The 14,479-nt window shown below is 47.4% G+C and overlaps 1 protein-coding gene across 5 annotated transcripts in view; it reads right to left on the bottom strand.

Moving 5' to 3' along the window:
• Positions 1-14,479, bottom strand: part of DCDC2C (doublecortin domain containing 2C) — a 97,068-nt gene that overhangs the window by 61,991 nt on the left and 20,598 nt on the right. For all 5 annotated transcript variants that reach the window (XR_007130271.1, XM_047746568.1, XM_047746569.1 and 2 more), the window contains exons 2-3: positions 11,055-11,106; positions 997-1,073 (exon numbers count right to left, since the gene is read on the bottom strand). Coding sequence is in view for 4 of the 5 variants with exons in the window: in XM_047746568.1 (XP_047602524.1) it covers positions 997-1,073; positions 11,055-11,106 (129 nt within the window). In the remaining variant the exon portion in view is untranslated. The remainder of the gene's footprint in view (positions 1-996; positions 1,074-11,054; positions 11,107-14,479) is intronic.

The following is a 14,479-nucleotide window of genomic DNA, read 5'->3' as shown; positions in this document are numbered from 1 at the left end:
CCTGACGGCCCCCGGCCCTTCGCTGGTCAGCACGCGTGTGAAGGACACCGGGTCAGGGACATGGCAGGTGCTGACCACGGCCAGGACCAGACGCCCCAGCTGGTGCTATTCAGACACAGAGAGCCCACACTTCTGCAGAAACTCCCTGGGATTCTGTGCCCTGGGAACAGAACATGGTAAAAGGGAGGACACTAGCTTCATCTCCACATCACAGGTTTTCATCATAAATATGATAACATCCCAGTACAAGAAGGCCTCGGAGAGCTCCTGCTGCGGGACCGGCACTGGGCGGGGCTGCTGGTCGTGTCCCCAGGGAGCCCACACACACGGCGCATGATATCATCCATCCTGTTTTACAAGCAAGGGAGCCAATTCAGAGACATGGGGCATGTGCCAGTCACAAAGACAGGAAGATGAAAGCGGGATTTGAGCCAATGATGCTTTTGAGTCGAGTGTGTGCTTTCTACAGCCCCAAATCTAAGGCAGACGGGCCCAGAGAGCTGTCTTGATCACCCGGGACACACAGTCCCAGGCACCTTGAACCCTAGCATCAGCTGTAGCTCCAGGGGGAATGGAGACTCCAGACATCCCCCTCCTGCCACAGCACGGGAGCATGACATGCTATAGCCCCACAGGTCTTTGCCTTTGGTCTTACCCGTAAGCTTCCCTTCAACACCCACCAGCTGCAACTGCCAGCTTTAAAAATAAGAGCCTAAGATTAAATTGTGTGTGGGAAGCCCCTTGCCTTTCCACCCCCATGTAAACTGTTGAACAGCACGGCAACTGGATTGTTTTCCAAATCAGGTTCAAGAGAAGAAAGGAGGGGAGGGAGGGGACAGGGGTGAAGAAGAGGGAGGAGGGAAGAGGGGGAAGCCAGAGGGAGAGGAGGGTGGGGAGGAGGGAGGAGGGAGGAGGGCTGGTGAAGGTGAGTCTGTCCAGCTGAACGCTGTCTCTAAGGAGCCCAGCAGCTGTGACCTCTCACAAGACCTTACTCACTTAACGTGCCGGGAGGTGCGGTGAAGATTCCGCCACCGGGAAGGCACATTCATGTCACAGTGTACCACCGGTTTGATCTGAAAAGAGAAAAAGTGTCAGAATTCAGTTCAAAGTGACAAACACCTGTTAACTAGCAGTGGACCGCAGAGACCTGCCCAAAACAAGCAAATGTGGGGTCGGGCCTGGCTAACAGCCTCACGGGGTGGCCCCAAGAAGGGCCGGATTCCTCGCTGGCAGGGGGACAGGACTCGCGCCCAGCAGCTCCAGGCGACTGGGGTTGGGATTGGCGGGCTGTGCCTTCCCGTCGGGGTAAGGGCCAGGTGAGCAGGTGTACAGCGGGCTAGAGCCGTCCTGGAAGGTCCGGAGAGACCCGCGGCATCTCCAGACGTGCCCAGTGGCGCACCTGACAAGCCAGCATCCGTGATGCACTCCCCAGGCACGCGGCTCGGCCAAACCATGGGGCCCAAGAATGGTGGGTGGCTTCTCAGTCAGGCCATGGGGTTCAGCTAGAATGCCCTACAAGCAGGTGAGAACACGTCCCCCGTTCCCTGTCCTTTCCTGTGCATCCCACCTGAGGAGCTTAGCTGCCCCTGGGGCTCCTTCAGCTTCTACCTCACATCCCCTGTGGCCTAACACACGGAGGAAAAGGATCTGGAGCCTTGCCGCAGGCAACCAAAATCTCTCTTCCCTGGAGTCTTATCATTTGCACGAGCACAGAAAAGCAAGAGGAGGGGATTGTGCTGTGGACACACTGCGGAGGGCAGGTCGTCAAGACCATGACCCCACACAGTCCCAGAGCTGCCTCAAGGATTCTCCATCATGACCTCCTAAAACTTGCTCCCCAGCGGTGTTGGTCCCTTCTCTGTCCCCCCGCCCAGCAGGCTGGAGAGCGTGGGGCCGATTCACCCTCCAGACCTCCAGGGCCCGAGTGCCCCACCCGAGCCACGAGGCCTCCACATTCCCTCTCCCCGAGGCCTCCACATTCCCTCTCCCCGAGCCCAGCCTACCCGCCTGCCTCATTCCGCCACTGCGCACTCTGCCAGCCTCCACCCGGGACCACCACCGGCAGCGCCGCACCTTTGCTCCGGCTCCAGCAGCTCAGCCGGCCCACCGGCCCCTCCCCCACGCACCACGGACGCCACAGCCCCTCAGTGCTCGCCATCACCACCCTGCCCAGCAGGCCCTCATCAGAGCGCTCGGGTGCCCCCCACACCGCACGCTGCCATTCCAGCAGGCTGCTCCCCACCCCCCTCACCCCCCCACACCCTCTCACCCCTCCCCACACCCCCACACCCCCCCCCCCCCGCAGCTGCACTGTGAACTCCCGATCCCGCCCCACGGAGCCCTCACCTGGAGCCCCGCCCACACCTGCAGCCGCTGCATCCACACACCTATGCAGCTGACCCTCCTGTCCCCATCTCGGACTACATGTGACCCCTTCTCCCTTCTGACAATTCAGAAGGTGCAGCTCACAGTGGGGCTGGACTCAACAGCACGGGAAGCGTTTGCTGCGGGCTTGGGCCTCCGTCGGCGCCAGCCCCTGAACGTCCTCTCGGCCTGGAGCGTGCTGCCTGCCTGGGCTCCAACTCCAGGTGCCCAATCACACAATCGGGGAGACCCTGAGTCTTTTCCTCCCCCACCCCTGCAACTAAACCATCAGCGCGTCTCTCCCTTCCAACCCCGAGCCGTATCCCGGACCCATGCACATCCACCATGCTGGTCAGGCGGCCCCATCTCCCAGCGGCTCATCCTCCCAGCCCCACGGTCCCTTCCCCACAGGGACCGCCCTGGTGAACATCAGTCAGAATGGTCACCCCCTGACTCAGAGCCCCCGTGGTGGAGAGAGCCACACCTGCACTAAAATCCCCACTCCTCCCTTCCTCCCCACACCACAGCCCTGCATGCGTTCCCGCAGCCCTCGGACATCGAGCTTGTCCCCGCACAAGACCTTGAGCCTGGAATGTCCCCGTGTCTTCGCACACCTTGCTCTTTCCTGCATTTCGGACTCCACTTAGAAGCAGCCCCTCGAGAGGCGCTCCCTGATCAATCACGCCTTTGATTTATTTCCATCTAGCATTTAATACCGTCTAATATGTCTGTGTTTACTTGTTCACTTATCGTTGACTCCTCCGCCCTGGAATGTAAGCCTCCAGAGAAGCAGAGATCTTGATGGTCACATTCGACTAAGGATCCCCAGAGCCTGAACAATGAGTGGCCCAGAGCAGGAGTTCGAGAAGAAGGTTGTGAGTATGAAGAAATAAATGTTGTCGTGGCAAGTGAGAAGCAGCCGACACTCCAGGAGGAATCCCAGGAGAAGTGAGGTCAGTGAGTGTGGCGGAAATGCGGCCGACAGCCCGTCACCCTATAGAGAAGGTTCTATACACCTGCATGCTGATGGCAAAAAATCACAGCCAAGAGTACCAAAAACTACCATGAATTGGCTGACCTAGTTTAAAAACAAAGCAACAGGAATTATCGTCTGCAAAATTCTATTAAAGTACAACTACCCTAAGAAACAGCTTTCTGCTTCATTGCATAAAATTATGGAAACAATGAGCTAATTGCTTTTTTGTGTGTTAAAGATTCATTAACCTGGATATCACCTGCCCAATTCAATAACCCCAGCAATGAAATACATGATTCTGGGTTTTTTCTCCCAGTACTGCACATGAGCCCCTAAGAAAGCAGAGGTGGTTTCTGTGACTGTCTGATGGTGAGGACAGTTTCAGGGATCGTGTGTCCGCTCATCTGCGCTGAGAGCCTGCAGGGCTCACGAACCAACAGTCCGAGCAAATTAAACCAAATCTACACCAACGGCAGAAGAACACTCAAGGTCATGGCAGGGGTATGTCCCCGGGCAGAAGCTGTGGTTGACTGCATGCCCCGTGGTGGCAGGCGCTGCACTCAAACCTAACCCTGCAAACAACCAGGCGAAATACCCGCGCAGTGAACAATCAGAGCTGCTAGTGTCTTCACCACGAACCCCGCTGCCAAGCGTCCTGGCCTCCATACACCATCAGAAAACACGTGGTTGTAGATGTGGCGCACTGGGGGTTTGAACCTATGCCGCGTAGAGCATGGAGCCTGAGGGGGGCCTCTGCGATTCTGGCTCTGGCCCCGTCCCCTTCCATTTACAGGACCTGGAACAGCTTCTGCACCTGTGTCCTCGTGCATGAAATGTGGGTGAAGGCGGCGGATGTGGACCAAAATGCAGATGAAAGTTGCCCCTGTCTGAGAAGGTCAGCTCTCAGCGTGCCCAGCACGAGATGAGATGATGCACTGCGGGGCCCAGCAAAGCACCAAGGGAGGGTCCGAGCTCGGCTGAGAGCTGCTGCTGCTACTGCTGCTGCTGGCGTCATCCTCATGGCCTCCTACGTCCCTGCTCTCTGCACTTCAGCGAGCTCCTCCAACTACCCTCAGTGAACATCCTCACAGCCTTTTCCATGAAAAACATCAAACCAAAAAGGGTAGCACCAAGGAGTCTAGCACCAAGAAAAGACCGCGTCATGTAGCCACATCAAGGCGGGAATCTCATCATGAGCGAACAGCGTTCATCAGGGTCTGGAACACAGGCCCGGGGCCGTGCAAGCTAAATCAACAGAGAGGCCCTGCACGACCTGACGGTGGGAACCGAGCCTGAGCCTGAAGAGATGTGTTTGTAAAGAGACACACAATCGCCACCCACCACAGAAACCCTATGGAAAGTGCGGTGGGCTCCCCGTTTCTCATTCTGCTCAGTAAGGGAAAGGTCATGCTAGACCACCTCCAAAGTCACTTCGGTTCTCATTCTGTAATCCTCTGAGTCCAAAAACAGAACAAAACAAAACAAACAAACAAAAACGCACACAGCTTAACTCTTTCCAAAAATGCCCAGGAATCTGCAGAGGTTAGCCCTTCTGGAGCAGTGATGTGAGGACGGGAAAGGCAGGCAGGTGGTGAATTACCCCCCTTCACAACCTCCCACCCGGTGCCATTGCCTGCAGAAATGTAGCAAATCAATGACTCCTTTTGTAAAAATAAAACAGCAACACATGAGACTAACCACTCGTCCTGGCCTGGTGTCCACAGCCTGCGTCCCCCGCAGAGCTCGAACAATGGCACACAGATAAAGCACCGAAAAAGGAAGAAAGAAAGAAGAGTGAGACTGTGGGGATGGAGGACAGGGAAATACAAACAGAAGCAGAGAAAAGAAGGACAAAAACGGGTGAGCACAGGCCAGCACACTTACACTTCTCCAGTATCCCTGGGGTCAGAGGCGATTCACTCTGTGCGCACGTTTAAACTATGCAGTTAAAAGAACTAATGAAGATACTGACACATGGTGACCAATGGAGGGGAAGAGTTTCCCACATCAGCTTCGATGAGGAGGCTAGGAAAGGCAGGTCCACCCAGCGAAGCTGGCAGAGAGGGAGAAGCAAGTGGGCCAAGGCTGCCTGGTGGACTCCAGCATGCGCCCACACCAGCCACCCCCATCCGCCCCGTACCACAGTGGAAATCTCCATCGTTGGGCCAAGATGGTGCGTCCACAGTGTCTCCGACAAAAATGCAAATGTATCACATGGCAGAGAACCGAAGTTAGCCCACTCCTCTGACTAAACAGCAGAAATCATCCGTGAAGGCCTGCGCCCTGGGAGGGAAGGGCCCTGGGGGAGTGCAGGGAGAAGGATGTCCTAAGGAGAAAGGGACGAAAGCGAAGGTGCAGAGAAGAGTCACCCCACGTAGGAGTGGGACTCCCTACCCAACAACACAGAAGAAAGTTCAAAGCAGAACCAATGAAATCAAAAACAGAGCAAAGAAATTAAGAAAACCAATAAAACCAAAAGTCGTTTCTTTGCGAAGATTGATGAAAGTGACAAAGCTATACAGTCTCATCAGGAAAACAGAGAAAAGACGCAGATGCCCAGGAACAGCAGGCATGAGGGAGGTCACATTGCTGGGTTCCACAGATGTTAACGGATCAGAGAACTTTATAAACGACTTCCTGGGGAGCCTGGGTGGCTCATTCTGTTAAGTGTCTGATTCTAGGTTTCGGCTCAGGTCATGATCTCACTGTCCTGGGATCGAGCCCCGCGTCGGGCTCCCTGCTTAGCGGGGAGTATGTTTCCCTTCTCCCTCTCTCTGCCTCTCCCCCAGCTCCCATGAGCTTACTTTCTCTAAAATAGGTAAATAAATCTTTTTTTTAGTCTGTTAAACATCATGCAGTACATCATTAGTTTTTGATGTAGTGTTTCACGATTCATTGTTTGCATATAACACCCAGTGCTCCATGCAGTACATGCCCTCCTTAATACCCACCACGAGTCTCACCCATCTCCCCAGCCCCCTCCCCTCTGTAACCCTGTTTGTTTCCCGGAGTCCACAGTCTCTCGTGGTTCATCTCCCCTTCCAATTCCCCTTCACTTTTCCCTTCCTTCTCCTAACATCCTTCCAGCTATTCCTTATGTTCCATAAGTAAGTGGAACCACATGATAATTGAATTTCTTTGCTTGACTAGATAAATCTTTTTTAAAAAATTAAAAATAAATTATTTCTTGTGATAGATTCAACAACTGAAATGAAATGGACAAATTAAAAGACACAAACTAGCAAAGTTCACTCAAGAAGAAACAGACAACCTGAGGAGCCCTATAGCTGGGAAGGTAGCTGGATGTGTAGTTAAAGACCTTCCCACAAAGACAACTCCAGGTCCAGGGGGTTCCCCTGGCAACTTCTACCAGACACTTAAGGAAGAAATGATACCAAAACTAGAGAAATAAGTTAAAAGAATAAAAATCTGCATAACAGCATCCCTCCATGAACACAGATGCAAAAATTCAGACACAATTTTAGCAAATAAAATCCAAAAATTTATAAAAAGGACAATAATTAAAAATCAATGTAATCCATAATATTAACAAACAAAAAGCGAAAAACCCCAAGATCATCCCAGCAGTCACAGAAAAAGCCCCACCAATTCTAATTTAGATCTGAATCCTACATCGCGAGCAGAGCCTCTGCCCCAGTATAGACCTGACCCAGCCCAGCGGGCAGAGGGCATGGTGTTTTATCTTGCCCGCCTTCAACCTTCTGCTCCTCCCTGCTCTTCCAGGGCTGGGCTGTGTCTAATGTGATTGGAGCTGCTGCAGGGACTTCACCTCAGCAGGTGTCCAACGTGGTTTTGGCAACTTTGAGAGGAGGGGGCTGGAGCAGGTTATTCCGGGAACCACCACAGGGCCTGCCTGCTGCACTGCTTCTAAATCAGGAGACGCATTTTTCCATTGGACGCCTTACTAAAATATTTCCATCCCCAGAGTAAGATAAAAAGCTAAAATAGTCCATAAAAGACTGATCTTATAGCTCATTGTTTTATTATACCCAGAATTATGGGGATGTGCCCCAAAAGCCACAAAGCAGGAAGGACATGGTGCAGTAAAGTAGTAGTAAGTAATCAGAGATGATGAAGGAAGGGTAAGACAGGTAGTGAGGTAAGCAGTGCAGATAGCAAGAGAGAGAGGTGCCCACCAGCGTGACCCACGAGTCTCTGCTCTGTGACTCTGGTGCTCTGTCCTCATATGGGACAGCAGGACACAGATCTTGATTTCAGGCTGCGCTTACAGTCCACTCATGAGAGCAGATTTCCTGGATCAAATCTTCCCTTTCAGTCAAGACTCTTGGCTGTGCTCATTCAAGGTTGGCAATAGCACAGATACATGTCCCCAAACACACTATATTCCCACCCAGACAGGCACTTACACATCAAACAACAGTAACAATCCATTTTCGGGGACTTCTTCCACAAAAGGAGAGGGCCCAAGGCAGGGGGCACCAAGCACACTCAGCCACACCCTCTATGCTGCTCAATGCCAAGGGTACTTATGGGCATTCTAGTACACCCCCAGAAGCAATGCAACTTCTCAGAAACTTCCTGGTGGTAAATATTAAAGAAGTTCCAACTGTGCCTCTAATTCCACCTCTGTACTTACAGTCACGACTCTGAGCAAATATGTCTATATAAGGAATCCTTTACATCACTGTCAAAATACTGAAAAAGCAGAATTACCTAAGATCTGCTGAGAGGGTGGGCCAGATAATTATGACAGGTTCACGTGACAGAATATCTCGCAGCCATTAAAAACATGCTGCAGAAGATCAGTCACTGTATGAGAAAGCAGTCACAACATACAGTAAATAAAAAGGAGATTGGGAAAGAGTGTGTACGATGGACCCCATTTCTGCAAACACATAAACACATCTGTACACATGTGTTGTACACGTGTGTGTTTCCATGTATACATGCTTGGGGCTAGAGCACAGAACAGCCCCTGGAAACAGATGTGACAAAGTCAAAAAGCACTGACCCCGGGAGGTAAGACTATGGGTGATGCCCATTTTCTTCACTGAGCTTTTCTGCACAGCTTTCTGACATTCTTCTCAATAAGGACTCTCTTTACAATCAGATTTTGTAGATGAAAAAACATAAACTCTAAGAAAAATTACAAAACCATTTGTGTGTCTTCATTGGAGAAGTGTCTGTTCATGTCTTCTGCCTATTTTTTGACGTGATTATCTGTTTTGTGTGTGTTGAGTTTGAGAAGTTCTTTATAGATCTTGGATATCAGCCCCTTGTCTGAACTGTCATTTGCGAATATCTTCTCCCATTCCGTGGGTTGCCTCTTGGTTTTGTTGACTGTTTCCTTTGCTGTGCAGAAGATTTTGATCTTGGTGAAGTCCCAAAAGTTCACTTTCACTTTTGTTTCCTTTGCCTTTGGAGACATATCTTGAAAGAAATTTCTGTGGCCGATGTAGAAGAGGTTACTGCCTATATTCTCCTTTAGGATTCTGATGGATTCCTGTCTCACGTTGAGGTCTTTTATCCATTTCAAGTTTATCTTCATGTATGGTGTGAGAGAATGGTTGAATTTCATTCTTCTACACATAGCTGTCCAATTTTCCCAGCACCATTTATTGAAGAGACTGTCTTTTTTCCACAGTATATTTTTTCCTGCTTTGTCAAAGATTAGTTGACCATAAAGTTAAGGGTCCATATCTGGGCTCTCTACTCTGTTCCACTGGTCTATGTGTCTGTGTCTGTTTTAAGTCAAAAAATGGGCAGAAGACATGAACAGACACTTACCCAATGAAGACATACAAATGGCTAACAGACATATGAAAAAATGTTCTTCATCATTAGCCTTCAGGGAGATTCAAATCAAAACCACAATGAAATACCTTACACCAGTTAGAATGGCCAAAATTAACAAAACAGTAAACAACATGTGTTGGAGAGGATGTAGAGAAAGGGGAACCCTCTTACACTGTTGGTGGGAATGCAAGTTGGTGCAGCCACTTTGGAGAACAGTGTGGAGATTCCTTAAGAAATTAAAAATATAGCTTCCCTATGACCCTGCAATTGCACTACTGGGTATTTACCCCAAAGATACAGATGTAGTGAAAAGAAGGGCCATCTGTACCCCAATGTTCATAGCAGCAATGGCCACAGTCACCAAACAGTGGAAACAGCCAAGATGCCCTTCAATGGATGAATGGATAAGGAAGATGTGGTCCATATACACTATGGAGTATGATGCCTCCATCAGAAAGGATGAATACCCAACTTTTGTAGCAACATGGACGGGACTGGAAGAGATTATGCTGAGTGAAATAAGTCAAGCAGAGAGAGTCAATTATCATATGGTTTCGCTTATTTGTGGAACATAAGGAATAACATGGAGAACATGGGGAGATGGAGAAGAGAAGGGAGGTGGGGGAAATTGGAGGGGAGACGAACCATGAGAGACTGTGGACTCTGAGGAACTAACTGAGGGTTTTGGAGGGAAGGGGGTAGGAAGTTGGGTGAGCCTGGTGGTGGATATTATGGAGGGCACGTACTGCATGGAGCACTGGGTGTGGTGCATAGACAAGGAATTCTGGAACATTGAAAAGAAATTTAAAAAGTAAATAAAAATGTTTTTAAAACCTGAAAAAAAATAAAAAGAAAAATTACAAAACTCTCAGGGATGACTATACTCCCATGACTGTGAGTGCATGCCAGTCCCCACTCTAGCATCCTGACTTCACATCTGGCACGTCACTCAACCTCTCTGGTCAAAACCTCCTTGACTAGAAAACGAGGGGGTTTGACAATATAACCTGCAACTTTCCTGCTTGTCTTAAAAATCTAATGACTAATGATAATCATATCTTATCTTTTAAGTCACCCAAAAAAAGCACGCACATAGACTGAAACGTGAGCGCAACTTTTCAGAATTGTTGCTCATCCCCACTCCCTGCCCATCTGGAAAGAGGGAAGCAGGTGACCAGGTGTTAAGAATAATTACATGCCAGCTCATGGCAGAGAAAATGAAAGAATACCAAAACTACCACTTAAAGGAGTAAATACTCTCAAACATCTCACCTTTGAAATACCCAACAAAACAACATGTCTGTTGTTTTTTTTTTTTAAAGTAAAAATCATGTTACCACCTAAATATCTACAGGATATGTTATTTAAAACCTAGCAGTTTCTGTTGCTTATTTTAAAAGGTGGATTTCTTTTATACTTATTAAATGGATTTTTTCTTTTTTTTTTCTTTTTTTTTTGCTAAGAGTCAGGTGATGTGAACATAGTGATGGAAGGCTCCACCCTCTAGACCTTTCAAATGTCTGTCAAGCACAAAAATGTTAAGAACTTGGGGCAAATCTTTAAATTTAGCATTATAATTAGCTTCAATGTTATATAACTTAAAATAGCTTTTCTTGACACCCATCTGTTCAAATCCTCAAAAACAAAAGACAAGTGAAATATTTCAACAAATAATTGCACAGTGTGTCTCGAAGATGACGATCTTCCTAGGCATGGTCTTAGAGTATTTTTACTGACTTCCATCATGTTACTTAAGTGCTTTGACAAGTATGACAAGCTTGCACAGTGGATTCGGGCTTCAAGAGAAACATGCTCCTATAGGCATTGCCTACAAACCGCTGATTTAGTAAAAGCGATATCATTCAGTGCTGACATTCAAAGTTTTCCCAGATCACCCAATTTATCCCAACTTTAGTAATTAGCAGTGAACACTTACTTCCTTCGACCTTCTCACCTTTGCAGGTTTTCTGGGATCTATATGAATATAACTGCAAAAGAAGAAAGAAAAACCTAATTAGAAGGTAAATATTGAGATGGAAGGTCAGAGTCTTTTCAGAGAGGACTCCTTTTTGGCATTCCCATAAGCGAATCCACAACAACTTCAACTAAAGTAAAGAGCAGCACATGGGACATGGACACTCAATGGCAAGGTCAACGGCAAAGTCATCTCAAGACAATGCCAAACTGGCTGCCATTGGCAACGCCCATGGGAAACTGCCTGAGTGGCGCTCTTTCCCTCCTACAACCTTATTAATCCAAAGGGACAGTATCGATCATCTACTCCAACCTCCTTATTTACCAGCTCACCAAAGAGCCCAGAAGTGAGCTCACCCAGAGTCCCGAAAACTGGCCAGAGTCCGAGCAGAGTCTCTCCCTATCTAGCTCCTCATCATCTGCACCATCCCCTCCTATCACACAGAATTACATCACCATCCCCATTCTGCCAAAACTGAACACTGGGAAATGTCACCAGAATATCACATATGTGAGCCCCACCAGTACAACTTTTGACAGTTGGGGACATTCGGAGAGCCCTCCATATGCCTCAAAAATAGAACAGGTACTTTCTTGTGATAATAAACACCTTAATTTTATATCCTTTAAGGTTTCTTCCTGATTTAAAAAATCATATATCTGAGATTGTTGCCATTGTTGACAGTTTTAGCAATATTCGGAGAAGGATTGACAAAGAGTTGGCAGCTGGAAGGAAAAGGAATTACAAAGTATTCAGTTGAGTCAAGAGTCACAAGACAGCTGCTTACAGAAGCCAGGCAAATAATGACGATGCTTGCCCAGGGCCGTCTTAGGGAACGGTAGGGACTGTGGCAAGCATGAACTTACTTCCCGCCAGGGTGAGCAGTGCTCATTGCTCCAGGACCCTTTTCTCAGGTGGAAATTCAAGCAACTAAAAACTTAGTCCTTCTGAACAATCAACCTTCTATATTTTTTTTTCAATAAAACTAAAATTTCATACTATTACATAAACTCCCTTTTGTTATAAAATGTCCCAGATAATTCACATCTTTGAAAACTGTGTGACCCAAACTAAACATGGCACACTCAGAACTCTAGCTCAACACCTCTGCTTGTGCCCTTGTATGAGCTCTTCTTCCAGTTTTAACCCCCCAAATTCCATGTTTGATGAACACTAATCTCCAAATGAGACAAATTATTCCATAATTAAGTGGAAACAAAGAGTAAAAATCAATGCATGGGGGACCTGGGTGGCACCATTGTTTGGGCATCCAACAATTGGTTCTGGCTTGGGTCATGATTTTAGGGTCATGGGATCAAGCCCCACATAGGGCTCCATGCTCAGCACAGAATCCGCTTGGGATTCTCTCACTCTGCCCCTCCCACTCATACACTCTGTCTCTAAAATAAACCATTTTTTTTAAAGTAAAAATAAATGCAGAAAAACTAAGGCAGATGTGGAGAAAGCAAGATGGCAGAGGAGTAGGAAACTAAAATATCATCAGGTCCCAGGAGTTCAGCCAGATAGTTAACAAACCATTCTGAACACCTACAAACTCAACAGGAGATCAAAGAGAAGAAGAGCAGGAATTCTAGGAACAGGAAATTGGCCACTTTCTGGAAGGTAGGACATGCAGAGAAGTGAATCCAAGTGATGGGAAGAGAGACCGTGGGAAGAGGGGCCAGCTCCTGTCAAGAAGAGCAGTGGAGCACAAAATTGAAACTTTTAGAAGTCTGCTCCACTGAGGGACCTTGCTCCAGAGGCTAAGCAAGGGTCAGGGAGTAAGGTTGGGGAGCCCTCGTGGGGACATTATGGTCTCAGCACCTGCAGGGTCATGAAAAGACCAGATGTGTCTGAGTGTGGAGTGCTTCCAGGTATCAGAGTGTGGAAGCTGGCTGCAAAGATGGAGCGGGGTGGGGGCGGGGGATCTCAGCTCAGGGTTACCTTAAACCATTGTCTGAGGCATAGTCGGGCCACTGCTCTTCAAGCAGGGGCACCACAAGTGGCAGATCCGGGAAGACTCACCTTCCTCCTGCAGAAGGAGAAGTGCAGGACCACCTTGCAGGAACCTGCTGGGTTTGGAGACTCTAAACAGGGCCATGCACCAGAGATAGAAACACTCAATCACAGGCCAGGTGAGCACAGAGTATGGTCAGAGACCAGGAAGATAGGAGGGATCAACTCCTATTCTCTGAAAGTGCACTGAGGAGTGGCACTTCAGCTCTTAGCTCCTATGGGCCAGAAATTTGGAGGCCATCATTTTCATTCCCATCCTCCAAATCTATAGGGAAAACATTCAGGGAACAAAAGCTCCCAAGAGTGAAACCAAGCAGATTATTTAGCCTGGCCCCTGGCACAGGTGCTGCAATTGTACCCCTGTGCAAAGACAATTGAGAATCACTGCCACAGGCCCCTCCTCCAGAAAATGAGCAAGAACATACAGCCAAGACCAAGTTCACCAATCAATGAGAATAGCAGAACTCCAGAGCTAGGGGAAAGCAACACATAGAATTCATGGCTTTTTTCCCATGATCCTTCAGTCTTTCAAAGTTGAATATTTTTAATTTTATTTTTCTCATATTCTATTTTTTTAATTTTTACTGTTTCTTATTTTAATGTTTCTTAACTATTTTATCTTATCAATACCATTTTAAAAATCTTTTTTAAATTTTCATTACTATAGTCATACTTCATCCTTTCATTGTATTTAATCTTGTTTTTTGTATAATATAGGGGGTTTTTTTCTTTAAAATTTTGGGATACAATTTCTTCTATAGATCAAAATATACCCTAAATCTAGTGCATGCTTTGTTCTACTCTCCAGCCAGATACAATCTTTCCTCCTTTTTTTCTTTTTCAACCAACTTCTAATCTTATCAATTCCTTTTTTAGAATCTTTTTTAATTTTCATCTTTACAGTCATATTCCATCCCTTCATCATGTTTATCCTTATTTTTGTATATATATGTTTTTCTTTCTTTAAAATTTTGGGAGGTATTTCCTTCCAAGAGACCTGAATACACCCAAAATCAAGTGTGTAGCTCTATTCTATTCAACATTATAATATATATTTCTTTTCCTCTTTTCTTCTTCCCCCAGTACCTGGTCTCTTATGATTTGGTTAGCATATATTTTTCTGGGGTCTTTGCCACCCTTTTAGTATTTTGTTCTTTCATTCATCTATTCTTATCTGCATAAAATGACAAGGCAGAAAAACTCACCTCAAAAAAAAGAACAAAAGGTAGTACCAATGGCTAGGGATCTAATCAATACGGACAATAGTAATATGTCAGAACTACAGTTCAGAATGATGATAATCAAGGTGCTAGCTAGGCTTGAAAAAAGCATGGAGGATATTAGAGAATCCCTTTCTGGAAAAATAAAAT

The sequence above is a fragment of the Lutra lutra genome, chromosome 9 (assembly GCF_902655055.1).
Source record: "Lutra lutra chromosome 9, mLutLut1.2, whole genome shotgun sequence".
Classification (NCBI taxonomy): domain Eukaryota; kingdom Metazoa; phylum Chordata; class Mammalia; order Carnivora; family Mustelidae; genus Lutra; species Lutra lutra.
The sequence above is the reverse complement of the archived record's forward strand: the minus strand, read 5'-3'. Positions and strand labels throughout refer to the sequence as shown.